The sequence below is a fragment of the Schizophyllum commune genome, assembly GCF_000143185.2.
Source record: "Schizophyllum commune H4-8 unplaced genomic scaffold SCHCOscaffold_1, whole genome shotgun sequence".
Taxonomy (NCBI): Eukaryota; Fungi; Basidiomycota; class Agaricomycetes; order Agaricales; family Schizophyllaceae; genus Schizophyllum; species Schizophyllum commune.
Window position 1 is genome coordinate 3,097,360 of NW_026089538.1, and position 25,918 is coordinate 3,123,277.

The 25,918-nt window shown below is 57.3% G+C and overlaps 12 protein-coding genes across 12 annotated transcripts; 6 read left to right on the top strand and 6 right to left on the bottom strand.

The window, feature by feature from the left end:
* Nucleotides 1-1,602: 1,602 nt before the first annotated feature.
* SCHCODRAFT_02607599 (uncharacterized protein) lies at nt 1,603-2,976 on the bottom strand. The gene is made up of 4 exons (XM_003034914.2): nt 2,536-2,976; nt 2,180-2,488; nt 1,999-2,126; nt 1,603-1,902 (listed from the first exon to the last, which is right to left on the bottom strand). Exons 1-4 carry the CDS (start codon nt 2,893-2,895, stop codon nt 1,725-1,727), a joined length of 975 nt encoding a protein of 324 aa, XP_003034960.1. The 5' UTR covers nt 2,896-2,976; the 3' UTR covers nt 1,603-1,724.
* Nucleotides 2,977-3,037: 61 nt separating this feature from the next.
* Nucleotides 3,038-4,437, top strand: SCHCODRAFT_02607604 (siroheme synthase middle domains-like protein). The gene is made up of 2 exons (XM_050344264.1): nt 3,038-4,336; nt 4,406-4,437. Exon 1 carries the CDS (start codon nt 3,090-3,092, stop codon nt 3,966-3,968), a length of 879 nt encoding a protein of 292 aa, XP_050203034.1. The 5' UTR covers nt 3,038-3,089; the 3' UTR covers nt 3,969-4,336; nt 4,406-4,437.
* Nucleotides 4,192-5,633, bottom strand: SCHCODRAFT_01087235 (18S rRNA biogenesis protein; the record flags this gene model as incomplete). Its single annotated transcript, XM_003034913.1, has 6 exons — nt 4,192-4,336; nt 4,406-4,651; nt 4,763-4,888; nt 4,939-5,311; nt 5,370-5,441; nt 5,501-5,633. The coding sequence occupies 6 exons, from the start codon at nt 5,631-5,633 to the stop codon at nt 4,192-4,194; spliced, it is 1,095 nt and encodes a 364-aa protein (XP_003034959.1).
* A 130-nt stretch (nt 5,634-5,763) lies between these two features.
* On the top strand, nt 5,764-7,792 carry SCHCODRAFT_02607608 (uncharacterized protein). Its single transcript, XM_003035730.2, has 8 exons — nt 5,764-5,914; nt 5,974-6,137; nt 6,188-6,268; nt 6,316-6,488; nt 6,545-6,721; nt 6,773-6,937; nt 7,071-7,290; nt 7,352-7,792. Exons 1-8 carry the CDS (start codon nt 5,801-5,803, stop codon nt 7,542-7,544), a joined length of 1,287 nt encoding a protein of 428 aa, XP_003035776.1. The 5' UTR covers nt 5,764-5,800; the 3' UTR covers nt 7,545-7,792.
* On the bottom strand, nt 7,736-10,217 carry SCHCODRAFT_02562768 (NPR2-domain-containing protein; the record flags this gene model as incomplete). Its single annotated transcript, XM_050343772.1, has 6 exons — nt 9,532-10,217; nt 9,310-9,481; nt 9,190-9,263; nt 9,042-9,139; nt 8,716-8,992; nt 7,736-8,665 (listed from the first exon to the last, which is right to left on the bottom strand). Exons 1-6 carry the CDS (start codon nt 10,096-10,098, stop codon nt 7,736-7,738), a joined length of 2,118 nt encoding a protein of 705 aa, XP_050203035.1. The 5' UTR covers nt 10,099-10,217.
* Nucleotides 10,218-10,793: 576 nt separating this feature from the next.
* Nucleotides 10,794-11,428, top strand: SCHCODRAFT_02485588 (uncharacterized protein; the record flags this gene model as incomplete). The annotated part of the gene is made up of 2 exons (XM_050342843.1): nt 10,794-11,327; nt 11,390-11,428. The coding sequence occupies 2 exons, from the start codon at nt 10,794-10,796 to the stop codon at nt 11,426-11,428; spliced, it is 573 nt and encodes a 190-aa protein (XP_050203036.1).
* Nucleotides 11,429-11,516: 88 nt separating this feature from the next.
* Nucleotides 11,517-12,855, top strand: SCHCODRAFT_02695556 (glycoside hydrolase family 20 protein; the record flags this gene model as incomplete). Its single annotated transcript, XM_050346883.1, has 6 exons — nt 11,517-11,681; nt 11,736-11,756; nt 11,804-12,167; nt 12,231-12,405; nt 12,456-12,553; nt 12,605-12,855. 6 exons carry the CDS (start codon nt 11,517-11,519, stop codon nt 12,853-12,855), a joined length of 1,074 nt encoding a protein of 357 aa, XP_050203037.1.
* A 400-nt stretch (nt 12,856-13,255) lies between these two features.
* SCHCODRAFT_02481287 (uncharacterized protein) lies at nt 13,256-14,101 on the bottom strand (the record flags this gene model as incomplete). Its single annotated transcript, XM_003034911.2, has 4 exons — nt 13,256-13,333; nt 13,399-13,596; nt 13,657-13,692; nt 13,745-14,101. 4 exons carry the CDS (start codon nt 14,099-14,101, stop codon nt 13,256-13,258), a joined length of 669 nt encoding a protein of 222 aa, XP_003034957.1.
* Nucleotides 14,102-17,085: 2,984 nt separating this feature from the next.
* Nucleotides 17,086-21,459, bottom strand: SCHCODRAFT_02683206 (uncharacterized protein). The gene is made up of 8 exons (XM_003034910.2): nt 21,245-21,459; nt 20,549-21,196; nt 20,031-20,255; nt 19,828-19,894; nt 19,064-19,624; nt 18,349-19,016; nt 18,183-18,298; nt 17,086-18,125 (listed from the first exon to the last, which is right to left on the bottom strand). Exons 1-8 carry the CDS (start codon nt 21,449-21,451, stop codon nt 17,297-17,299), a joined length of 3,321 nt encoding a protein of 1,106 aa, XP_003034956.1. The 5' UTR covers nt 21,452-21,459; the 3' UTR covers nt 17,086-17,296.
* A 131-nt stretch (nt 21,460-21,590) lies between these two features.
* SCHCODRAFT_02607620 (uncharacterized protein) lies at nt 21,591-22,691 on the top strand. Its single transcript, XM_003035728.2, has 5 exons — nt 21,591-21,660; nt 21,708-21,786; nt 21,839-21,952; nt 22,001-22,160; nt 22,212-22,691. The coding sequence occupies exons 1-5, from the start codon at nt 21,656-21,658 to the stop codon at nt 22,559-22,561; spliced, it is 708 nt and encodes a 235-aa protein (XP_003035774.2). The 5' UTR covers nt 21,591-21,655; the 3' UTR covers nt 22,562-22,691.
* Nucleotides 22,692-22,961: 270 nt separating this feature from the next.
* Nucleotides 22,962-24,099, top strand: SCHCODRAFT_02607625 (uncharacterized protein). Its single transcript, XM_003035727.3, has 5 exons — nt 22,962-23,070; nt 23,129-23,142; nt 23,194-23,358; nt 23,415-23,546; nt 23,601-24,099. The coding sequence occupies exons 1-5, from the start codon at nt 22,968-22,970 to the stop codon at nt 23,826-23,828; spliced, it is 642 nt and encodes a 213-aa protein (XP_003035773.1). The 5' UTR covers nt 22,962-22,967; the 3' UTR covers nt 23,829-24,099.
* Nucleotides 23,901-25,849, bottom strand: SCHCODRAFT_02562787 (uncharacterized protein). Its single transcript, XM_050343773.1, has one exon. The coding sequence runs from the start codon at nt 25,713-25,715 to the stop codon at nt 24,390-24,392; it is 1,326 nt and encodes a 441-aa protein (XP_050203038.1). The 5' UTR covers nt 25,716-25,849; the 3' UTR covers nt 23,901-24,389.
* Between the last annotated feature and the right edge of the window lie 69 nt (nt 25,850-25,918).

Here is a 25,918-nt window from a genome sequence, read left to right on the forward strand (position 1 = left end):
TTGCTCATACATCATCTGCCTACGAGTAAGGCTGATACGTAGCCAACATGCCGTTGCGCGCAACGCAGGTTTGAAGCATGAGGATAACGGCCTTCCGACTTGACGGCGCTGAGCGAGACGAAGGCGCTGACCTTACGACTTCCATGCTCTACTGGCGAGAATGATTACTTGGCGCACCACGGAGGCAAGCCTACAAAGCGGAACTGCCCCACAGTCGGAGATGCGTCCGCTGTCGCGCTGCCATTGACCCTAACGCGTACATCGGCCATTCCGCACGATGAAAGTATGTGAGGCTCATCTGCCATGGTAACTCAGCTAGCAGTAAGGCAGATTGCATTGACCTCTTCTTACTGCCTCGGACGACGTATGAGCACGAAGGTGACGGTAAGGTAATCATCTTGGAGTCCCTGAGTTGCAAAATCAAGGCTGTTGTGCTGGCCACTGGACGCCGCGTCCTCACAGTAAGGCTACTTTGCCAGTATACATCGATGAGAAGAAAGGCCGGTTGTTCGTATGATTCGCGTACGAAAAGGTGTGACAGCAAAGCTAACGGCAAGGAATATTGACAGACGGCCTGCAGATGAGGCTACGTGCGTGCAGTCCAGACTAACCAGTGAGGCCGAGATAATCCATGACCGTGGATAGAGGCATATTCAAGGAGAGTCTCTGCGATCAGTAAGGCTGCTATAGTCCATGGACCCGTGGCGAAGACACGGGCTCTCCCGCTTGTCGTATACAATAGACTGGCAAAGACCGACGCGCATGTGCTCGGGGCAAAGTGCTATACGCGCCGGAGATGAGTCCTAGCTCAAGCATCACCGAAGTTACTTTGGCTTGCACGGTACCCACGCAGACTCACAGGCACGGCACTCCGTGTCCCGCTGCTCACCGTCTACCTGAGGTCATGAAGGCGGAATATCTTCCGAGCCGTTCTCGACTGTATGTCAAGGAGGAGGTCAACTAGGGTACAGAAGGACGGAGGCGGAGTACGCAGGGCTATCCGCCATAGACGTGGCGTAAACGACACAAAGCGATTTAGTTCAAGCGATGTGACCGCGTGACATGTTCGACTTTTGGCATCACGTGGCCTTGCCTTGCCATTGTGGCGTAGTAACGAAGGAAATGTGCGTCGTCCCAGATCACGTCAACGAGCACGACCTCAAGCCTCAGGCTGTTCGAGTGCACACTACGCTTCAATCTGCAAAGTTTCCCTCAGCCCCAGGGCTTCGAACTTGGAGTTACCTTTGAAGTTATGGCACCGTCCTCCGTGAGAGACCGTACTTCATCTCGGTTGACTGATTGTCTGCTTTCTTCGCGTATGCTTCTCTTCAAGGTTCGCCCCCCGCAAAAGAATGCGCGGTATAAGTCTAAAAAGCAGTGGGGAAATGAAAGAGAGGGGCATTATCAGCATAGCTGCGCTTGAGCATCGGACGCACCGGAGGTCCGACAAGGAAGGCTAGAGTGCATGACCTCCATGACAGCGTTGGAAAATAGCAAGCTCAGAAGCGTCTGGGGCGCTTGAATGCCGAAGATCTGAAGCGCGAAGCTAGGCGGAAGTCACCGAATGGTGGGCACGTAGACCAAACGCATGCCCGGTACGTCTGCGCTTCTAAACCGTGAACACCAAGTTCATGAGCAATATCGGGCTATCAAGGCCTCGCAACAATAAGATACACATATGGTCAACGTACACCAACATGGCCTGTACAGTGAAGGAAGGACGTCTACGAGGCAGCAGCCACCGCTGGAGCTATGGGCGCGCCCGTCGCCGCGTCCTTCTTTGGCCTGCTCCTTCCCCACTTGACGGACGCGCGGGTGCCATCGTCGAAGTCAAGGCCATTGGACCAGGCAGCAGCGGCCGTTTCGGCAGCCTGACGGTCTTTGAAGTTGATGAAGGCACATCTGTGAGGGGGAAACAGAGTCAGCACGGACGTTCGAGTGAGGCGACGGAAAGGGTGCGAGATGGTACAAGGTATCGCAAAAAGCTCAAGAACATACCTTGACTTCTCGACATGGACGACGGATCGTATTCTTTCGGGTGAGATGGAGGGAAGGGTTTGAATGACGCGGTTGCGGACGCTGGCTTCCGTGGAGTTGGCCGGCAGGGAGGAGACGAAGAGGGATGTCTGTAGCGATAGAAGTCAATTGCTATGCCATGACCGCAGCAAGCACAACGCACGATGGTCTCATCATCTGGCGGCTTCAAGCCTTGCGCCTCTGCATGTTGCCTCATGATTTTCTTCGCCACCGGGTCGTTCACGCCGTGGTATCGGTCCTGCAGCTTCTGGTTTGACAGCTCGTTCTGCACGGGCATCTCGTGACGGTAGGGGCACTCCTTCCCGCGCTTGCACTCCCCCTTGACGAAGAAGGAGCAGATGTGGGGGCGGTTGCGCTTGTAGTAGGGATCGGTGCGCGCGAGCTGCTTGAGCATCTCCTTCCCGGCAGATGAGGTGCGGACAGTGTTTACGGCGGATTGGTTGTCGGCCATCTGGATGAAGATTAGTAAGGCCTCTTACACGATCAGATGGAACGCACCTTGGCCTCCATATTTTGGGCATAGTACTCGCGGTTGATGTCACTCGTAGGTGCATCGTTCACCACACCGAGCGCCGTGTCGCGGACCTGAGTGGGGAGCCCATACTCGAGATCGAGCAGACATGTCTGGCAAACGTTCTTGACCTTCGCGCACGTCTGGCAGATAACAGTGGTCTTGAAGCGCATGCCCGTGCCGGGGTTCCATCGGAAGACAGTGAAGGGCCGCGCGCACGTCCCACACGAGCGGCCGTACTCCTGCTTGCTCATGCGCACAAAAGGGTTGTCGCCCAGGCATGTCTCGCAGAGGATGGGGAACTCGGACTGCTCCCAGCCCGCCTTGTTCAGGTCAGCTTTCGGCATGATGATGAACGGGATGGACAAACGGGGACGCGCACGGGGATGACAAAGCGCGCCATCAATCAACTCGCCCACGTGCGCGCCATCAGATCAGCGCATCACGCCCCCGCACGACATCCACAACGCCAAACAGACCGCGCCGCGTCCTGCTTCCGCCCGTCACCCACTGCGCCATGGTCCAAGTACAGCCGCGAAACATGTCCGAGCGCCAGGAGAGCGAGCAGCCCTCCGCCCAGGGCGGCTCGCTGCTCATCGCGTGGCAGCTCAAGGACAAGAACGTGCTCATCGTCGGCGGCGGGGAAGTAGCCTCCCAGCGCATCGACTCCCTCCTCCCCACCGACGCCAACATCACCGTCCTCTCGCCCGCCAAGGGCGTCTGCGCGCGCACTCAACAACTTGTCGACGCCCACCCGCACCGCGTCACGCACTACGACCGCCGCTTCACCGGCCCCGCCGAGCTGCACCACATGGACATGGTCCTCACCGCAATCGACGACGTCAGCAAGAGCCGCGAGATCGTCGAGCTCTGCCGCAAGGCGCGCATCCCCGTGAACGCCGCGGACATCCCAGACCTCTGCGACTTCTACTTTGGCGCGCAGGTGCGCGACGGCCCGCTGCAGATCATGATCTCGACGAACGGGAACGGGCCGAAGCTCGCGGCGCTCATAAAGGAGCGCATCCGCGACTCGCTCACGGGGTGCGAGGGTGTAGCGATTGAGAAGGTCGGGCAATTGCGGGCGATGCTGCGCGAGCGCGCGCCGGGGGTAGGCGGCGGGCTTGGGCGGAGGCGCATGAAGTGGATCTCGAGCCTGTGCAGTCAGTGGCAGTTGGAGGACCTGATGCACTTGGATGAGACGACCATGACGCGCCTCCTCGATGAGGGCTGGGAGAAGAATGAGGTACCGACGCCCGCTCAGCTAGGCGTGAAGCGGACGCAGACCTACAAGAAGTCCGCCCCTAGTACTTCTTCTGCGCCGCCGATTTCCGGATCGCTACCCATCATCCCTTGCAGCCTCGCTTTCGTGGCAGGTATTGCATGCTCCGCCGCGGTCTTCCTGTTGCGTGCAAGGCGTTAGAGCCTGACTGAGCGATACCTGCTGGCGGAATAAACCTGCCTAAAAACCATCCTCCCCACTCCAAGTCGATACCAAGCACACACATATTTATACGTACTGTAATTCGCGTGGTGTATGTACCAGATACATGTATACTACATAAGGGCCTGTAGACTGGAATCAATGCAATGGAACAGAGTGTCGAGTCACAAAAAATGGGATGCAGGAGCAAGAAAGAGTGCAATCATGCCAGTGTCCTGTTCGCATTCACATAGCCAGTACCATAGCATGAGTACACCAACTGCTTGCACTCCGAGTCTTCAGGCTCCGCTGGTGCAATTTTAAATGACGTGCCAAAGAATTGGCGGACGTCGCGGAGAAATTGGATGCTGAGGGTATCGTCAGTACCGTACTTCCCACGCCAGTCCATTCCCAGCGACAAAACGCGTGTCACTCACGTCTGCACCGTCGGCTCCCCCATCCTACACCGCCCCACATCCTCGCTCCCCAGCACCATCATCGACAGCACCAAGCACTGATGCCGGCGGTCGACACATCCGCCGCTTTCGAGCTCGGAGAGGAGGACGCGGGTGGCTTTGAGGGCGATGTCTTCGGGGGCGACGCCGGGTTCGGAGATGGCCTCGGCGGAGTGGAGGGCGCCGGTGGTGGATTCGGCGAGGATGGAGAGGGCGTAGCCGGGGGATCTGGGGGTGGAGGGGTTAGTTATAGGGAGAAAGGGAGAGAGGGAGAGGGGAAGGATAGGGAGAGAGGGGAAGGAGGAGGAAGAGGGAAGGGGGGAGGAGGTAAGAACGCACTTTCCACTGTCGTCACCCTTGTATACGTCGGAGTAGATGTAGATGTCGGGAATGTAGCGGTTGAGAATGGATCGGGACGCCTCGATCATGCGGTTGGAGAACTGGGGGCTGACGCGGACGGCGTGACTGAGGGCAGGTCAGAGATAGATACATGAAGAGGAGGATGTAGGACGTACGCCACCCCTCGTATCCTCTTGATCTTCCCCGGGTCCACGAAGTTCAACGTCTTCACCTGCTTGACCACCGGGCATAGGAATTGTACTTCCCCTCCTCCCGCTGGCGGCGCTCCCCTCTTCTTTATCCTCAGCTCCACGCCATCGAATACACCGAAGAGCTGTAGATGCGGGAGAGTGACCGTGCGGAGGATGTCTACGGACAGATTCCGCCCATCAGTGGTGACGCCGCGAAGGGTAAGCTGCACAGGCTTCTTCGCGAAGGGCGCAAGCATGATGATGGGTTCGAGGAAGTATCCGACAGCCTGCGACAGGGGACAGTCATGTGTGAGCGGACCGCCGGCGATGATGCCTGGTTTGAGGAGGATGGCCGTGCCTATGCTTCGTGGGGCGCTGTGAGCGATGTGTAGGACGTACAGAGCGCTAACACACACCAGTCACGGAGATCTCAATGACGGTACCATTGGTGAGCTTCTCGAGCAGGCGGAGGAGGCTAATTTCGTAGTCTGCGAAGTCCCCCTCATCAGCCAGCCGGAAGGGGAACAATAGTTCGCACTGTACTGACCTCGTAGACCAGGATTCTTATCCTCCGGCCGTATCTTGTCGATTTTGACGGGCTTGCCGCTCAAAATCGACAGCACCAGGCGCTGTCGCAGGTACTGATGTCCGGAGAACTGCACGAGTGCACCGGCCGCCATTGTAGTGGATGCGGGGGAAGGCAAAATATGGGCGCTCACGTGAGAAACGCGATCGGCCTTTCGGGAGAACGGGCCGCGGCGCCGAGATGGCCTCGTCGCGCGCTGACACACAGCCGTCAACAACGTGCCTCTTGTCCTTCCCCTACCACCGTCTACTCATCCACAACATGTCTGTCGAGACCGCGACCGCTGCAGATTGGCCCGGACGCTACTACCATGTCGACCAGATCCTCGACAAGCCGGGGCCCAGGACGGATCCGGACTTTATGGCGGGCGAGGGGGTGAGCGGCGCCTAATCAAGCGCGCAAGTGATAGAGGGAGCTGATGAGTACGGACACAGGTGAAGGACTTTCTGCGGACGAAGGCGAAGATTTTGGTCATTGGCGCGGGAGGGCTGGGGTGCGAGATCCTCGCGAACCTCGCGCTCACGGGCTTCAAGGACATCCATGTCATTGACATGGACACGATCGATATATCGAACTTGAACAGGCAGTTCTTGTTTCGGTGTGTGAACCAGTTGTGGCTAGTATGCGTCCATCTGACACGACGCGCAGCCCGAAGGACGTAGGGAAGCCCAAAGCGACGGTCGCGGCTGAGTTTATCATGAAGCGCGTCCCGGGATGTGTGGTCACCCCGTGCGTCGCGTTTCTCCACCCCGTTTGCCCCACTCACACGCCCGCAGCTACTTTGGCAAAATCCAGGACAAGGACGACGACTACTACATGCAGTTCAACCTTGTCATCTGCGGCCTCGACTCCGTCGAAGCTCGCCGGTGGATCAATGCCACCCTTGTCAACCTCGTCGACCCAGAGAACCCGGAGAGCCTGAAGCCGCTAATTGACGGCGGAACTGAGGGTGCGTGATACTTCCTGCAATGTCAACAAAGCTCGTTAACGGTCTGTTCCGTGTAGGCTTCAAGGGCCAGGCGCGTGTGATCCTGCCCACGATCACCTCTTGCTACGAGTGCTCGCTCGATATGCTCAACCGGCCAACCGCCTTCCCCATCTGCACCATCGCGAACACGCCGCGTCTGCCCGAGCACTGCATAGAATGGGCTTCCGTACTCGAGTGGCCTCGCGTGCATGGGGGTGAGTGCGCCTGTGTCAGGCTCGGTGCGGCTTGACTGACGTGATACGCAGACAAGAAGCTCGACACGGACGATCCTGAGCACATTGGCTGGCTGTACTCCGTCGCTGCAGCGCGCGCGAAGGAGTTCAAGATCGAGGGTGTCACTTGGTCGCTCACACAGGGTGTCGTGAAGAACATCATCCCTGCCATCGCATCGACGAACGCTATCATCGCTGGTGAGCCCCGCTTCCCCTGCTATTTACTCCTCCTTTCCCTACTCCTTCCCTTTCATCTCCCTCTGCCATCATATACCGTACCCATCGCCCACCTATCGTTCACCAAGCCCCCCTCTAACCGACCTCCCCACAGCCGCCTGCTGCAACGAAGCCTTCAAGATCGCCACCAGCTCCGCCGCCTACCTCAACAATTACTTCATGCTCATCGGCACCGACGGCGTCTACTCCTACACCTTCGAGCATAACCGGCGACCTGAATGCCCCGTCTGCGGCGGCGAGTCCCTGGACATCAGCGTCAACAAGGACATGACTGTGGAGAAGCTGATCGAGATGTTGGTGGAGAGGCAGGATGTGTACGTATCAGCCCATCATTTTGCTCCAGCGCTATTGCTTACGATGCACCAACTCCTACAGCCAAATCAAGAAACCCTCGCTATCCACGGCCACGACGAAGATCTACCTTCAGGCGCCACCACAGCTGGAGGAGGCAACGAGGCCGAATCTGGAGAAGAAGCTGTCGGATTTGGTCCAGAATGGAGACCAGATCACCGTGACCGCGAGCTCGTTGCCGTTCGACTTGACGCTGAGGATTACCTATACATCATGAGGGATTACCTGCACTTCGTAGAATTCTTTTCCTCGTCATGTTCTTGCTATCGCTGTAACATCTTCATACTGACCGAATGCACAATGTATAATCATCCAATGGTAGATCGCCGGTGTGCCAGTGAAGAGGACAACGAGCGACAAGTGGAGTCCCTAATAGACCTGCGCATGCCATCGAGCCCTCCGATCGCTCTACCGATAAATCACACAAACCCTCCCAAAATCCCCATCCTCACCCGTACCCCCGCCCGCTACCGCGAGCCATTGCTGTAGCAGCGGCCAGCCTGCCTCGAAGCGCACACTCAGCTCGTCTGTGTGGTGCTCGCCGTCGAGGAGGGGGATGAGCTCGGGTGGGCAGTTTTTGGGGTCGCTGGTGGGTGCCCAGCGCGGGTCACCCGCGTTGGGCTGTCGATAGTCGCCTGTGGCTGCTTGTCGATGTCGGTGTGAAGCGGAGGTTGTCTTGATCTTGATATTGGGCGAAGGCGGCGGGAGACCTTGCGCCATGAGGGACTGTCTCCGCGATTCCAGGCCAGGTCCTCTTGCCCCGTGCTCTTGCCCCCTTCCCCCGTTTTCCTGCGCCCTCCCCGCCAGCGGCGGCAGCGACATCAGCGGCGACCCCGGCCGCCTTACCGACGCCGCCAGCGCGCTCCACCTCGTCTGCGCCGAGTCCTTGTTCCTTAGGTGCTCCAGCGCCCGCTCCGCCGCCGACGCCTGCCGCGCCCTATACATATCGAACGCATAGGTCAGCACGTCCGCGCTCGCCTCCGCCGGTACGGGGGACGCGACGGCAGGTACCGCAGGACTCGCCAGCGTCGGCGTCGTCGCGCCCGACAGCGTCGCGTGCGTCGGCGGGGTGCTGGTGCCCAGGTTCGGCGCGGGGTGGTAGGCGCCGCCGGCGAGGTTGCCCCGGAAGAGGAGCTGCGCCTGGTGCGCGGCGGGCGGGAGGGTGGGCGTGGCGTCGGGGGAGAAGACGGGGTACTGGCTGAGGGAGGAGAGGCTGGCGACGCGCTTGCGGGTGGTGGCGGTGGCGTCAAGGGGGGTTATGGGGGTTTCGGGCGTGTTGTGGTGGAGCGCTGGGGGCGGGAGGAGGACGGGCCAGCGGTGGACGCGGCGGAGGAAGCCCTGGATCGCTTAGTTAGTGCGGACCATCAAGCGTAGAGCGTTTTGCTCACCTTGATTACGCCGAAGCTTGTGAAACGGCGGGCGTCGATGCCGAGCTCATGCACATCGTAGGCCTCCATCCATTGCTGGACCGTCTTCCCGGATCGGAAGCGTGAATAGAGGTGCAGCAGCTTAGGCCAGTCAGGAATCCTCTGCCCAGGCCGCGTCACATAAGGACCGCACTCCTCCTTAACGTGCGGTTCCTCCGCGAGCCACTGGATGCTTCGCCGAAGTGTATACACGTTGGAGAACTGGAAGATGTCGATGGTCATGATGACTTGATAATACCTGCGCCGGAGATCAGAGGGACGACGCTGGCAATAGATTTGGTACCAACAAGAGGTGCGATATAGCTTCGCGAGTTAAAACAGGGTCGCAGTCAGCGAGATGCGCTATCCTGCTGACATGGTTCGTGCCATCGATGAATTTGCAGATCTGTAGATGACAGTCAGTGCGGCCTAAGACGAATTAAAAAAAGCGCTTACCTTTACCATGGTCAGATCCCAGTCGTCCTCAACCGCTTTCTTCAGATTGATCAGTGCGACGGGGACCATCCAGTCTGTTCGTTCGTGAGTTACGCCAGCGTATGAACACACTATCCCTACCATGTACCGGCGGAGGATTCGGATAGAAGGGAAAGATCTTCAGCTGGATCGAGTTGAAGTGGTCGATGGGAATCGCTGTCTCCGAATACGAATTGAGATCCTCGAAAAGCTGTTCCAGGATCGCTTGCATGGCGTCTGGTGTTGGCGGACAAGATATGTACTTTGACTCTTCCTAGAGGCATATTGTCAGACCAGTTTTAGAGTATCAATGGTGCGACTTACCTCACATGAAGTCAGAACCCGGTTGACCTTGCGGACGATAGGCTCGTAACAGCTGACATCGGCCGAGCGCTCGAAGACAAAGCACACATTGTAGTAAAGGTAGTTCCGCTCGTACTGCGCTCCCTCCAGCGCTACCGGATGCCCCACAATTCGATAGTGCTTCGTCGCGCAGGTCACCAGTCTCCCGCAAAGTGGACTTGGCGGGATCACATACTTCGATATGTCGTCAAAGTTGAACAATATCCGATTCGAAGAGCCCGAGCGTTGCTTGTGGGAGGGCGAATACAGATTCCGCGAGTTCGGCCGCTGGTAGTCGACGGGTGATACCAGAGATATGCTCGAGTTGCGTGACGCAGCACTAGGCGTTTGGGCAGAGGGTGGTGTCTCGATGGATGGCGTCGGAGGCGCAGAAGGGTATACAGCGCCTAGAGCAGGGTTAGAGGGACCACTTGTTGCGATAAGGCCCTCGGGGACTTGGTATACGATTTTTGGGCCCTTCTGAACGTCGAAGACAGCGTAGAAAACGGACTGGATCCGTGGAAGGAAGGAGTCTCCTTCGGAAGGCATATTTCGCCAAAAGTGCAGACAGACCACCGGAAGCTTGCAGTTGAGTATCACCGCTGACTTATAAAGGGAAGAAAGAGACGGCCAAAGGGTGGACTGGACCCTAGCTGGCGGTCGAGGTCAAGTTCGGTTTCGGCATTTTCCGACGTGCGCGTGCCGGCCCTAAATCAGGCCGACATTCACTTCCTACTCTTGTGTCTGACTTCGACACTACTGGTCAAGCTGAGGATCTGTATTCGATGCACAAGACTCTTCATTAATCTCAGATTCGCTTGCAATTGAAGCACAACAATTCAACACACTGTTCGCGTGCTGTTTTCCAATATGACGGTACACGATCAAACATGAGAAGCGGGCAGTGTTTATGGACCACCGGCACCACGAGAAGCAACCAAAATCTGCCTCATCGACTTCCTCACGCTCGGGCAAAAGGGACCGACAATGAGCGCGAAGGCGTCGAATCACTACGGCAATCTGGGACTACGCCCGGGCCTTGCGACAGGTGCGGCTGACACAAGGCTCTCGGAGCCCGGATTGGAGTGCGCTCCCCGACTTCGCTTCCTGCTCCGAGCCCGTACGCGTCGTCAGGATCGCCGCGAACTGACGACCCTTCTCTGCACGTTGCCTATAAAGCAGTGCGGGAACAAGCGCCTTCTATCGCCGCTTCCTTTCCCTCCCTCGTCACTCTTTTGCCCACGATGCGCTGTGTCACCAGTGCTTCGCTTGCTCTCTCGCTCTTCGCGTCGTCGGTCCTCGGTAGCATTTGGCCGCTGCCGCGCTCTCTAACAAACGGCACCTCTTTCCTCCAACTTGCGCCCGACTTCAAGTTCAACGTCGAGCTGGACGGCGCTCCTGATGATCTGTATATCGCTATTAACAGGACGACCCAAAGTATTCAAAGCTCTCTCATTGAGCGTCTTACCGTCGGACGTGGAACGCAAGACCAGCAAGCGATCAACGCAGCTCCGACCCTGTCTTCGGTGTCGCTCGTGCTTCAGGATGGTGCGACTGTTCTTCCCATCGCGGAGGAAGCTGTAAAGCCCTTGGGCAAACGCTCCGAGGGATACAGTTTGCATGTCCCTGAGGACGGCTCGGAGGCGATCATTTCCGCAAACAGCACGTTGGGGCTCCTGCGTGGCCTTACCTCGTTCGAGCAGCTTTGGTACACTCTGGAGAATGTCACGTATACCAACTTGGCCCCAATTACTATCGAGAACGATGCTCCTGCCTACGTATGTGTTTCTCAGTCTCCGTTGCCCAATCTTCGCTCACATCAATGTGTATATCTTCATAGCCTTACCGCGGCTTCATGCTGGACACGGGACGCAACTAGCAAGCACACGTTCTTTTATTCCTGTACGGGCAACTCAACAGAACCTTATAGCTTCCCGGTCGACGATATCAAGCGGACGCTTCTGGCCATGTCTTTCGTGAAGATGAGCATGTTCCATTGGCACATCGTGGACAGTCAGAGCTTCCCGCTCGTGGTCGACGCCTTCCCGGAACTTGCGCAGACCGGCGCGTACTCGTCCAAGAAAGTGTACACGCCACAGGACGTGCAAGACGTCGTTTCTTACGCTGCTCAGGTGAGTCCAGACAATCCAGAGGTGAATGACCCTCCTGACTTACGCGATCCGCAGCTCGGTATCGATGTTCTGATGGTACATGCTTTCCTCAGCACATCACGCTCTTCACTAACCTCACACAGGAAGTCGACATGCCCGGGCACACCGACATCATCAGCCTGGCGCACCCCGACTGGATCGCCTGCAACCAGGCCTCGCCGTGGTTGGACTTCGCAGCCGAACCACCCGCGGGCCAGCTGCGCTTTTCGTCGAAAGACGTTGTTGACTTCGCTTCCTCCCTCGTCAAGGCCGTCGCCGGCAATCTGTCTTCGTCGTACTTCAGCACCGGCGGCGACGAGATCAATGCCAAGTGCTACGAGGCCGACCAGCAGTTCCAACAGGGGCTCAACTCTACGGGAGCTACGTTCGATTCTGCCTTTGATTCTTTCATACAAGAGGTCCACGGTTCTTTGGCTGAAGTCAACAAGACGCCTGTGGTCTGGGAAGGTGCGTGCATATTCCTTGATGTCTTCATCATGACCTCGAAAGTACTGACACTTTCTCTGACAGAGATGGTCCTCGAGCAGAACGTCACGCTCTCGAACGATACGCTCGTCATCGTGTGGGTCTCGTCCGAAAACGCGGCGAAGGTCGCAGAGAAGAATTTCAAGATTGTGCACGGGCCGTCAGACTACTTTTACCTCGACTGTGGCATCAGCGAGTGGATTGGAAACACTCCCGATTCGTACGCGATCTTCACTCTCCTCCATATGGGTTGAGCTAACTCCCTCGCAGCAATAGCTGGTGCGACCCGTACAAGTCGTGGCAGCACGCATATACCTTCGATCCTCTCGCCAACCTCACCGACACGCAGGCGAGCCTGGTCATGGGTGGTGCGTATACCAGCGCTTTGTATTCTTTCTCTTTATTTAACCTCTCGATAGGCCAGCAACTGCTTTGGACCGAGCAAATCGGCCCGGAAAGCCTCGACTCGACCATCTGGCCGCGTGCAGCAACCTCAGCGGAGACCTTCTGGACTGCAACGCAACCCAACGGCAGCGCGCTCGATGTCAACACCGCGCTCCCTCGCCTGCACGAGCTGCGCTACCGACTACTGGAGAAGGGCGTGGGTGCGAGGGCTATTCAACCCGAGTGGTGTGCGCTTCGCCCCTTCGCTTGCAACATGGAGGCTTGAATGTCAACACCATCTGGCATACTTACGATTCTACAATATACCCGTTTTCCTCGTCCACGTCTTTGAGAGCCATCATCAAGCCACAGCATGCTGGCATAAATTCCAAGAAATAAGTAGCGCCTATACTAAGAATATCTACGAGACCAGCTCGCCATGGCCCTACGAACGGGAGCCTTTTGTATGTATGCAGTCTTCTTATACTGAGCAGTCGATGGGATAGGGTAGAGTGGGGTGGAGTATAGGTTAAAAAAATCAGCGACGCGGGATAGGATACAAAACCAAGCAAAGAGTCAGATCAAAGCACCCAAGAAAGCAGGAGAAACGAGGTCATTGTACGTAGCCAAGCAAGAAGAACGACGAGAGCGAGAGCAGCAGTAATGGCGTGATGAAGGATGTGGAATCAGAACAAATTATATCCTGTGAACAACTCCGCCTCGCGGCGTTCCGCAAGGTTGCGGCGCACGAAGAGGGCGAAGTCCTGTCGAGTCAACGCATACGGTGAGCTCAACAGCCTCACATACGGGGAAAGACATGTCTACGCACAATGACGCGGGTTTCCACCTCGTTTAGCCCATACACATTCACGTTGGCCATGATCGCGTCGATGTCCGCGATGCGCTCGGACAGCCGGGCAGCGCGCTGAGCGCGCGTGAGGGTCTCCCAGTCGCAGGGGTTACTAGTGAGCACAGGAAGGAGGCGGTCGGGGTAAGAGGCGGCGGCGAGGTATTCTGGGGTGGAGATCTGGAGGGAAGACTGAGGTCAAAACTCATAGAAAGGTGGCAGAGGCAGCGAAGCACGCACGACGTCCATGATGGTAATATTCTCGAGCTCTGAGATCTACTTGGGCAATAAGTTAGCGGCCGAGCGGGAAATGGGATGCAGGACGCACCATGTCATCCTCCTCATTGTCGACTTTTTGCCACTTGAGCGGTCGGCGGTAGGGGTGTGTCCTGTACCGACCGTAATTGACGCGTCTGTACGCGGGGAGACGCGCCGCGACGGTCGTATTCGGCGTCGATGGTGGGCTCAAAGCCGTTGCATTTTGCAGACTTGCGAGCGAGGAAGTATGGGTCTCTGACGTCGTCTGAGCCGTGTTCGACGCGTCGTGCACGACGGCGGGCCGAGGGAGACAGTTCTGGTACGGCGGCGCGCTCTCGCTAGCGGTGAACGACCTTGGAGGTGCTACTTCCTCGTACGGAGGCGGCGGGGCCATGAATTGCGCGTAGGTCATCTGCATTCCGTCCATTCCTTGAAGTCGTCGCTCGTCGAAGGTCCTAGAGCGATGCAGGCGGGAGCAAGAGACGGTGCGCCCCCTCCACTTTTCAGCGTATTTTATACCCCGCCCACTCGACGGGCGGGTTTGGGGCGCGACGGCGATCAAAAGTGTATTGCCCTTCTTGTCCATTCCCCTGCCCATCCTGTTCCCCCGCTGCCGTCAACAACACAGTCGCGGGCCGTACCCACGCGAATTCAGGCGGCGAAAGCGCTAATTCCGGTTGGGCCGTAAGATCCAGGGCCCCAGGTTCGATATTGGACTCCCAGCTCCCTTTCCGGATACCTCAGGCCCCACGCGCGTACTCCCAGCCTTTTTCCAGAAGCTCAGCGCCCTTTGCCGGACACCCAGTTCCCCTTCCGAACGTAGATCTCCTTGTTTCGCGGGCGATCTACGCTCAGGATGACCTGCGACGTTGCGAGGCAGAGACATAACGAAAGCGCTGTCGCGTCCCGCTTATCTATGCTCGGACGCGCATGATCTCGCGGGGCAGGGTTCGGGGAGGGCGCATGGGTGCAGGACAGCCGCGACCTGAATCTGGGAACGGAGGGATCGCATTGACGGCAGAAACGCCTCCCGGTGCTTCGTGGGGGCCATGGGACTTTCCCTTCATCGTACGACGGTGGGCGAAGGGTGCGTGGGTGCCGACTTAGATGGGGCAGCGCTTCTGTCAGTGCTTTGGCGCACGGTACCCTCCCCTGGTCGCGTTTGCCGTCTGTTTTGTGAGTCAGCAGATGCCCTCCCTCGTTCCCCAATCCCCTGCTGCTTCCTTCGCTGCCTGCTGCCACTAAATTCTCCCTCTAGCCCAGAAATACGGCGCGATCATCCGGCGGTACCGCGTCTCGGACGCGGTGCACGTGACACGCGACTTTTGACAGTCGGTGACTCGGGCTGCACCCACAACGTCGCTCGACCATCGACTACCACCACCACAACGACAATGGGATATGGATGGTGACACAGAATGGGATATATGCGCTTCCACCATGCGTGTCCGTCCGCTAGACTGAACCTCAAGGCGACACGAAGGCAGAGCATGTTCAAGAACAATGGCAACGTATGGGGGATAGTCCTCAAGACCTCTCTGCGCGCAATAGCTCTTCAGGGTGGGATGCAAAGCAACAAGCAAGCAAGCAAGCAGCAAGAGACTGAGAGCAGTGAGAAGACGCACCTGCGACTATAACATCCAATTCGCTCCACGCATTCCTCCTTTCCGAGATCCCCTGTCCTGAACATCCTATGCGTCCTACTTCATTCTAGTGCGATGCTCGGCGCGCACTGCAGACTGGGCCTCCTGCTTTATGCCGCTATGATCAACGCGTCGGCGAGCAACGACGCTGAGCAATTGGTTTGAAGACGATGACGAGCGCCTCGAAATTGTCTTTTGCAAGCGAATCGTGACCTTCCCTCGACGGTGAGCAACGCCTGGATGACCGAGATGCGAAGCTGGTGCAGATGACGCTGATCATATTTTCCTGAAGTTGCTGGTTACAACCAAGCCCTCGTTATAACCAGCGCGAGTCGAAAGTCGGCTGGCATTGTTACGGGCGGCCTGTGCGGGCGACCGAGCGACCAAGCGACAATGACCATGAAGGGAAGATGAGGGCGCGGAGGAAGAGACGGCTTGACGCGGTCACCAACCCCCCGAATCAACAAACCCCGCGAAATTCGATCGGAATTTCCGGGGGCGCCCACAGCACCCCTATCTGCTACCCGCTTCTGCCTCCTCAATCTGCACTTAGATGCCCTCAATTTTAGGTCCTCCAATCTGGCTTATATGGCGCCTACTTTCAGGCGAAATCGAGGACTGCGAAGCTGCGAACGGCGACCTCGCCACATTTCCTTCGGCTTTCGGGATTGGACCCCCGGTCAGTCATTTCACCTCCTGCCTTTACGGTCGAATGCTTCCGCCATTTGTAGGTTCACTTTGCCGCTCTCTTGTCCCTCTCTCTCCCGCGCGAGAGTACCAGAAAATCAATGACTTACAGCAGAAAAACCCCATACGTCGACGCCGCCAGGATTCTCGGGACTCTTGAAGAAATCTGTCGTTCGCTAGGATCAATCGTGGGTGATCAAGCGCCGTCTCTTTGGCAGGATTTTCTGGCTCCCGGCGATTCCCTTGCATTCATCCTGAAAGCGCGGTGACTACAAGATGACCAGCGCAAAGGCCCTCCAACCTCTTTCGTATGACTCGTATGTACGAGCCTTGCATCCAGACATTCGATCGAAGCTCAGCGCTCAGCGGCAAAGGACTCAATAAGCTATGGGCCCTCCTTGCCTGTTTGCTTCAAGCCAGCAATACGCGTCAAAAATGCCTACAACAGAATCTCGGCCATCTCTTCTGCCTTCGTTCGCCTCTTTTCGGTTTCAAGACCTTCCTTCGTCCCTGGGCTTTCCGGCGTCTCTCAATAACTTATAAGTAGTACGTGACTTGTTGCTTTCTGCTTCTATTCGAGGGATCACAAACCTCACTCGCCTCACTTGTTTTACTCAGAGTAGACCGCGAGCAACATACCGACGGCCCGATATCCCTCGACACGATCAAGACGCTCCCAAACACCAAGTCATAACTCCAACATCAGCGGCTTCGAGGCAATAACTCGCTCACAATGTGAAATGACCATCGGCGTCCGCCCTCGAGGATCGCGAATTATTCAGCATGGTAGCATTTGAAGAGCTCTCTTTCTCCTGGCTTGCAGTGCAACGAGCCAAGACTCCTCAAAGTCGCCTATATGCAATCTTCTGCTGACACCCTCAGTATTCGTGGCTTCCCAAGACGGCTCTAGGACATTTCCCCTTTGTGTCCCCTACCCTATTGTCGAGAATTCTGCCTTCGCAACCGATCCAACAGAAACCCACGAAGGACGCAGACGATCAGGGCGAAATCATGTCCATCGAGCGCCGTAGGTTTCGCCGAATTTGAAGTCGTTGAGCCATATATCAATTCAAGATTCGCTCTCGACACATCGCTCTCAGAACGCAGTCAATGAACAGATTCGTCTGTACATCTACGTGTATAGGGTACCATACATACAATATTATCATCATGATCTAGGTAATCCAGTGAACCGCGGTCGTACAAACGAAGGGATAGTGTACACATTCCAAAAGAGCAGTCATCATCCACGCAGCTCGACCGACGTCAAAGAGCTTCAGAACTTCCACCACTCACTCCTTTTTCTCCTCACTCCCATCCTCCCCCTCCCCCTCGTCCTTACTCGCACTAGTACCTCCCTCCGACTTCGACCTCTCCACCGGCCTCGGCCCCTGCTCACTATGCCGCCTCCTCGACTCGCTCCTCCGCCTCAACCCGCTTCCCATGCTCCGCCTCCTCTCGCTCTTCGACCTTCCACTTTCGTCCAACCGCCTCCGCTCGCCTCCTTCACTCCTCCGCCTCTCACTCTTGCTCCTCCCATGCTCACTCTTCGACCGCCTCACCTCGTCCAACCGCACCACCCCCGGCGCGTCCGGCGCTCCCGCCTCCCTCTGAGCCGCGCGCAACCGCCCATGATGATCACGCACGCCGACGATTTCGACGCTGTCGTCCGTGATGGGCGCGGGCTCGGAGTGTTCGCCGTGCAGCGACGGTCGCCCAGGTCTACCACGCTCGCCCGAAACCCTATCACGGTCATCGGAGAACCTGGCACGATGCTCGACAGCGGGTAGCGAGTACGACCGATCCATCCGCGAAGCGTGGGAGGTCACGGATGTCGGCGAAGGGATCTCCTCAGGCTCGCCAACGATCTCAATGCCGTCGACGATCTGGCCCGCCGCATTTCTCCCTTCAGCGGGCGCGGTTCTGCCCTCGACGCCCGAAGCGTGCTTTTCCTCCTCTGCCTTCTCCGCGTCCTTCTCGCTTGTTACAGCATGTGCTTGACTGGGGGCCAGTTTGAGGCCGGCGCGAGCGCGGGCGTCGGCCCAGAGGGCGCGCTCGCGGTCGACCCACCACGTGTGCTCGTTCTCCAGCTCGTGTTGCGCAAGCAGCCAGGAGCAGTACCTACGAGGGATGGAGGATCAGATGATGGTCTTATGAGGGACTGACAATGATGCATACCCGGCTATCAACGCCCACATGAAGAACATGCCGAGATTCCAGCCAAAGGCGAAGCGGAAGGACGAGCCCCACGTCGTTGCGGCTGTTATGCCGGCGTGGAAGATAGACGCGAAGACCTAGATCTATATGAGCAAAGTGATATGTGAGGTGGATGCAGCCCACGAACCCAGTACGCCGTTTGCCTGCGCATATGCTCGCGAAACGGCGGAGATGCGCGCCAACGCGCACGAAGGCGGCGACGCCAAGGTCGGCGGTAGCCAAAGTCGACAGCAACGATATCCTCTATTATGTAGAACATCGCCGGCTTGACGCGCGTATCGTCAGGATCCTCCTCAGAGGGCAGATAGGGTGTCGTATACGGAGCCGCGTGTTCTGCATCGACAGCCGTGTACGGCGCATGCCCCTGATTCGGGTCCTCATCGTCGTCGAAGGCTTCGTAGAAGTGCGTAGTCGGTGGCGGGCGGGGCTGCTCTATATGCGTCGCAGAAGTATTGTCGCTTGGCGCGGTAGTACCAGGAGTGACGGGCTGTACCCTGAGGCCAACGGGAGCCGCCTTGACGACTCCGTCACTTGTGATCTGTATGGGTACGGCGCGCCTGCGCCAATTCTCGAGGCGAGGGGACAGCGGGATGATGGTGAGGGCGAACATGACGCCAGCGGGGAGGATCAGCATGACCGTGGCCATGTTGAACATGTCGTATACGGGGACGGTGGGTGCGATGATGAGTGGGATGGCGAAGACGAGCATAGCGGTTGTGTAGAACCACATGGAGAAGTCTAGGTGGAACCACCGCGTCGAGTTGAGGGGGCCGAAGGAAGTACGGTGCTTAGTGACTGCTCGGGTCAGTAAAGTTCGGAGGAGAGTAGGATAAAGCACGCACGCTTCCACAATCGCATTGGCGCGTCGAAGCAGCTCGACAGACCGAGAGCCGAGCTGCTAATGCCCACCACATCTCGCAACTCGAGCGGCGTGAAATTGATGAGGGGGTAGAACAGCAGCACCGGGAGGATCACATTGCAAGAGACCAGGAAGAGGAAGTAAAGGAGCGGATTCCGCGGCTTGAACTTGAAGTGCAGCGCCGGCGGCTCTGGCCTAATCACATAGAACGTCTGCCCGGCCTTCCCCGTCATGGACGGCCGCGGGACCTCGTCCGCGCTGTCATGCTCATCGCCCGCCTTCTCGCGCAGTCGGCGCCGATCTCGGGGTCGGCGTGGACGTTGGAATGTTGCGAAGAAGGGGATGAAGCGGGGGAGGTATCGATGTGCAAAGCCGGTCGGCGGGGCCTGCGTCTCCGGGTCCTGCAGGCGCGGGGCCTTTTCTGAGGGCTCACTTGTGGGGGTCGGGGTCATCGTAGTCGTCGTGTCAACCGCCGCGTCCGCCGTGAGATGCGTCGGCGGCGCCGTCGAGCCCGCCATCGCGGGCGGCGTCGTGGTAGTCATCGCTGTTCAGAAGGTAGAGTGTGAAGAAGACATAGCCGGCATAAGACATGACGGGGCGAGCCACGGCTGGAGAATGACGTCAGCCACTGACATGGCTCATCACTTCAGCTTCTCGCCAACCGCGCAGGCGTCATTGCGCAGTGCTCGCCACCGTTCTTGGCTCTCGGCCTACGACAGAGCTCCTCCATCTCAAGTCCTGCCTTACCTTGCTTCGCATACCTCGGTGGTGCACGAGGAGAGAACCCATTCAAAGGGAGCATGTAAGGGGCAAGCTGTTGCGATACAGTAATACAAAGTTCGACTTCGGCTAACCTACACCCCCGCCGCCTCATCTTCGTCAATGGACGGATGTCAGCCTCGGAATACGGCCCCCTTCAGCTATCTTCATCATCGCTGCTCAACGCTGACGCTCGTGAATTCGCCTGATGGGCCCGAGATGCGCCAGACCTGGACCTCCCGGAACCTGCACCCGACGATGCCCGGCGGCACCCGCACAACGCGCAATGGCTTTGAGGACTTTAGCATGAGGGTTGCCAAGACCGCATGCGCGCGGCACTGCAATCGAGATGGAAGCATCGAGACGGGTCCACTGCCTACAGGACGCGCCTGCTGTTGCTGGCGGGCGGGGGCAATCTGCAGAATGTTGGGCACGAGTAGCCAGCAACAGCGTCGAGGCAGCAACAGCGTGCGCGATGGCCGGACCGTACGACAAGCAAGGAATGCGCGCAGATGTGGCGCAGAAGTCGTCGTACGGGCACATGCAACGATAGTAGATTGCGAGGCCTGGTGTGAGGCGAGCAACGCGTCTTGAAATTCAGCGCAAGTGCGCGAGACCAGCACTCGGTGCCATGTGCCAACGGGAGGGCATATGCAGGTCAGCGACGGTTGGCCATGTTTACGCTGCAGGGTTATATGTCGCCAACGACAGTTTCGGAGCTGTCGTCCATTCTGGCGAGTGGTTTGGGCGTCCGTGCGGTCTTCCCATCTGCGGTAGACCCAATATGCGGCAGGGAGGCTATATCCTTCTCTCCCTTCACGATCCCGACAAGTGCATCTTCCATCCACTCCTCGCCTTCCCTCCACTGGCCTGCCCGTCCCCACCCCCTGATGCGCTCGGCCGCTTCTTCGCTGCGCTGTTCCATTTCGGAGTCCTCGATATCGTGCCCCGCGGACATCTTCTCAAGCCCGAGCAGGTTATAGTAAACGAGCAGCTCGAGATCGGACTGCAGCTTGTACCGCTCGGGGCAGAACTTCCGGTACTTGAGCATCATGCGCAGGATTCCCGCATAGACGGCAGAGGGGCGCGGCACGTAGAGCGTGACCAGGGTGCCGTCCAGCGGCGTTGGCTCAAGTTCGTCTTCAGTGTAACCTGCTAGCGAGGCGGGCACGAGATGGATGCATTGCATGCCGTAGGAGTCTGTGGCGCGGGTAGCACGGTGGAGACGACCGCGTCGTAGAAAGTCGCCCTCGCTGCGTACGAGGTGGTTTGGAAGCGTGGTAACGGGGAGGTTCATTTGGGAGAGGATCGCTGACAGCGTCTCCAGCTTGTCGTCGGGCACGAGGAACGTGAAGTTCTAGCGGGGTTAGCGATATGCTAAGCCTTTTAGTAGTACTTTGCACACCTTTTGTATTCGCGGGAGGCCCATGCGCTGATCCAGGTGGGCGCCCCAGAGAATAAGATGTGTGTGCGCACTGAGCCTTCGTAGCGCTCTGCGGACAATCTCGTCGACCGGCAGTGAGAATATATCTTCAGTCGGTCCTTTCACATCCTTCAGTGGTGCAGCAGAGGTTAGCGTGTACGCCGGTGGTGATTCTGTTAGGTGTGCCATGGTCGTTGAGGTCAAGGTTAGGAAACGATTGGAAGATCGGTGGCGTCGGATGTCCGTCCCGATCACGAGCGCCAATTCGCACGGTTGGAATTCCCCCTATTCAAGTTCGAGCCTGGCATTGATCTTCCTTCGACCGCCATGTCCAACTCGATATCGGTCACCACAGTCCATGAACACCAAGCAGAAGCGGCGAGAGCCGTATCCATGAGGTGTTACTGGCCCAAATCTTGCTGACAACGCGTCTGAACTTGCCCAGGCTCGATGCCGAGGGCTTCAAGCACGTCTTCATTGGGGGCTTCGCTTGCGCCGTCCTCGGAAGTACGAGGCCTACAGAGATAGGTGGCTCTCATACTGCTCAAATTGCAATACGGCTGACGCACTTTGCACGATATTGATATCCTTATAGAGACCGAAGGCCGTAGCATCATAGAATTGCGCAACCGGATGGTGGACCTCGACGAAAGACTCGCGAGGTCCGGCATGAAGTTGTACTTTGTGCGGGTGCGTAAATCCATTTCCATTGCATATCCCGGCTTCAACCCGCTTCAGAAAATGCCTGCCTCGCCGCAATCATCGCAATCCACGCAAGACGGCGCGGCTGACGATATAGTCAAGAACAGCCGCGGCAATGTCTTGGTCGAGACGGTCGCCGCCGGGACCCTCGGTCTGCCCATCATTGCTGGCCCCGTCTACCAAGACGAGAATTACAGTGACTATCTCCTTTTCAACTCGTCTTTTCCCTCCATCTAACGCTAGACAGAACTCAAGATTCTTCATCCTTCGGTCTTGCCGCTCACCAAGCTCGGGCGCTGGACAAGAATGCGCGGTCGCACGCGCCCGAAGTCCCAGCTCAAATTCCGCACTGACGAACAGGATATCATGCTTCTGATTCACCTTCTCGCGGACCTCAACTTAAAGCTCGGAATCGCGGATTACGAAGGCAAAACGAGGGCAGAGATCTTGCGCCTCGTCTCCACCTTCCACGATAGCTTCAAGGAGGACGAAGACTTCTGCGCGGTGCTTCAGAAAGTCATGCATGCGGACGACTGGGAGGAGATGTTGACGACCCCTCCGTTCGAGGTAGAATCTGAGATTGCGCCTACCGATTAGGTGGCTCCTGGGTTGATGGGAATACCCTCGGCTTTGCAGCAAAAGTAATTTATCTGTAGTTATTGGTCTCTGTGTTACACCTGCTTTCATCTCTTCGTGCTATGAACTGCTTTCTTCGTTGGTGACACCCGCGTGGGAGGAGCCTTTGTCTCCGCTTTAGGAAGGTCTTGTCCCTGATGGGGCACACCTCCGCATGTCGAATTGCTGAGAACCTGCAATAATTACCCCGAAGACAATATGTTGCGGTCGGACAGCTCAATATACAAGAGGTATGTACTGCTGAGTGAAGGGGCCAAGCTCTTCACTAATTTGGGGAACCCGTGAACACGGCCGGTTCCGACGGTCCGGACCGTGCAAGATATTGCCGCCCTCGAGGCGCCTGTTCGCTATCTTTTCAACGACCACCATGAGCTCCAGCGACACCCAAGAGCGACGCTGCTGTGCGATCTGCTCCTATCCTGCGCCCAGCCAATGCTCTGGCTGCGGACAGGCGTTTTACTGCTCGAAAGGTACGTCGCGTCTCTAAGAACGCGTCGACTCGGAACGCGGGCTAATAGTGAGCAACAGAGCATCAGACACTGGTACGATTCCGGGTCACTGACGCGTCGCGATCAACACTAATGCTGATTCAGGCGTGGTCTAAACACAAGCGTCTATGCAAGATCTATCAGCGCCAGGCTCGAGGGGAGCCCGTCCCTTCCCCAGATTCCTACTGCGGTCTGTGCGGGAAGGAGAACGGGCCGCTCCGTCGGACAGAATGCTGCAACAGAACTATCTGCGACGACTACGGGAACTACGTGCGTGTACCGCACTTCCCACCTTCGTATACGGTTAACGTTATCATATCCTCCAGACGATGTTCTCGTTCAGCGCCAACAGCTGCTCCCGAAACCATGATCGATATACGCGCTGCTGCTACCATTTCAACGAAGGTCACCCCGGCAGCGACCCTCTGCAGTGCACTAAGTGCTCTACTAGCCACGACGTGCGTGTCCTGCCTTTCCGCACGTCCGGTTCGTGAACCTGACGCTGCCGACAGGCGGAGAAGGAAGCGTGGTACATGACGAACAATTACAACTTCCAGGAGGACATACTACGGGCCAATCCGGCATCCTTCGCACCAAAGCACTGCACCGGGTGCGGCAGGCAGGTCAAGCAGAATGCCGAAGCCGTTTCGTATGGGCCAAGTGGTCTGCAGTGTGGCCGATGCACGGAGAGGATGGCTCCTTCTGTGCTGCCTCAAGATACTTACCAGTTTGACTCTTGAAAGGTAGCGACGTACGCGCCAATGTAATACCCTGATCTATGTTTGTGACCAAGAGGTTCATATCATCAGAGTCGACGCAACGAAGTGCGCTCGTTGTAAGTAATCATTTCAAGAATGTTGCAGCGCATACTGTATATTCGCGAGCGCGGGAACAGGTAGAGTTCATGAAAATCCTATCTCAAGTACTGGAAACATGTACTACGGCGCTGGATCTCCTTGTCGTCATCACAGTCCGATGTACTTATGTGTGTAATGGGCCCTTTCCCTTCACCTAGATCAGATTCGTACCCGGAGCTTGTTGCATAATCTGCTGGGTCGAAGGTGAAGCCAGGAGATTCAGGGATATTGACGCCTTGAGCTCGCAGGTCGTCGAAGTATGTACCGAATTCGATAGAGTACGGATTGCCGATCTGAATCTCCTCCAACTTGGCCACGCCTATCGAGCGATTCGTTGTCCGCTCCCTCGCAAGCTTTTGTAGCATTCGCATGTCACCCATGTCCAGGACCGCGAAGTCCGGCAGAACCAGCTCTCTGAGGCTCGGTACTGCTTGCCCAGCACGGTCAGTCAGTGCGTCTGCGAGGGACGTAAATAAGGGCGCCGGCCCTTCGTCTTCCCAACGTTCGTTCGAATCGCGTATCCAGATGGGCGATGCTGGAGAAGGATCTGAAGAAAGCTTTCCAGTCACGTTCTGCCAACCCGCCGACGTAGAATGAGAGGTGAGAGACAGTAGTTTCTGCTTCGGGATTCCTTGTCCGGAAATCCAGCAGCACATCCATCCCCTGCGAGTCGCCGATGCTGATCTGGTGCAGCCGAGGTGCGCGCAGTGACTGCAGGACACCCCCTGCCCTTTTTTCGATGATGGTTTCCAACAGAGGCAGATGCACATCGCGTCGCTCGAGGTGCTCCTCTCGACAGTCGATGGTGAGGTGCCTCAGGTTGACGCACAGATGTAGCATATCCATGCACTGTCTATCGTGCTTGTAGCCTATGTTGATGATCTCGAGCGTTTCCAACCGATCCCAGGGGAGGATCAAGTGCCTTTGCTCCATTCCCTCCAGGCGTACGTCAGATAGCGCAGGACTATGCTCGAACAACCCTTTACTGAGGTCTGCATGATCGAGGATGAGGTTTGTGAGCAGAGGTAGCGAGATCCTCTTGTTGTCAAAGACGCTCAGCGGTAACTCTAGGTACTCCAGGTGTATACTTCTCCAACGACAAGCGCTTCTGAGGAGCGGACGAGCGACGGCAGCCCACTCGCTTTGGGGAACCTTTCTGCGCCCAGCGTCTTTCAGCCGCTGTCGATAATGCTCCCGTGAATAATCACTGCCGAAATATATGTCCAAGGGGCAGGAGCCCGAATATTGCAAGCATGCGCGCAGAGTCCTGTGCCAGAACGGATCGCTGAGAGGGAACAGTACGATGTTCGCCCATACAGGCGGGAAAGACTGTATGACCGCACGCCAGAGATGGCAGACACGCATTACAGAGTGGTGCATGACTGACCGCGTCGTGTTAGGCCTGCGGTTGAAGGAGTGCGATATCACAAGCCCGAGGATCGCGGTAATAATTTCGCGAGGGAGTCGTCGGATAGGGGCAAGTAAGGCGCGCTGCCGCGCCATGTTGAGGACGACGGTACTGTGCTGTGCGCGAAGATCGTCAAGGATCGCCTGAGCTCTCTCGATAGCACCTTCCAGGCTAGATGCAGCGTCCTCGTTAAGGTGGATCGCGTGCTGAACGTCGGTGATCTCGCCACCCTCTGGGACTACTTGCGATCGCAGAGTGCGCAGGGGCACAGATGCCGCTTGTACGGATATCGAGGAGCCGCATCTCTCGCAGAGAATAGTGCGTAACTCGAGCGGTTCGAGGCGCAGATTTTCTGAAAGCATGACCTGCCGGCGAGCGGTGAGCGATGGAACGCTCACTCTACAGCAGTGAGATGTGCGCGCTTGATTGTAAGGAGAGTGCGCTCAGTATGAGCAAGGGTACGACGATAGTAGAAGGTGCTCTTGGATGGTGGCGTGGACGCAGCAGACATGTGCAAGCCTCGCGCCTCGCGAGGTTCACTGTGACAGCCGTGACATGACCATAA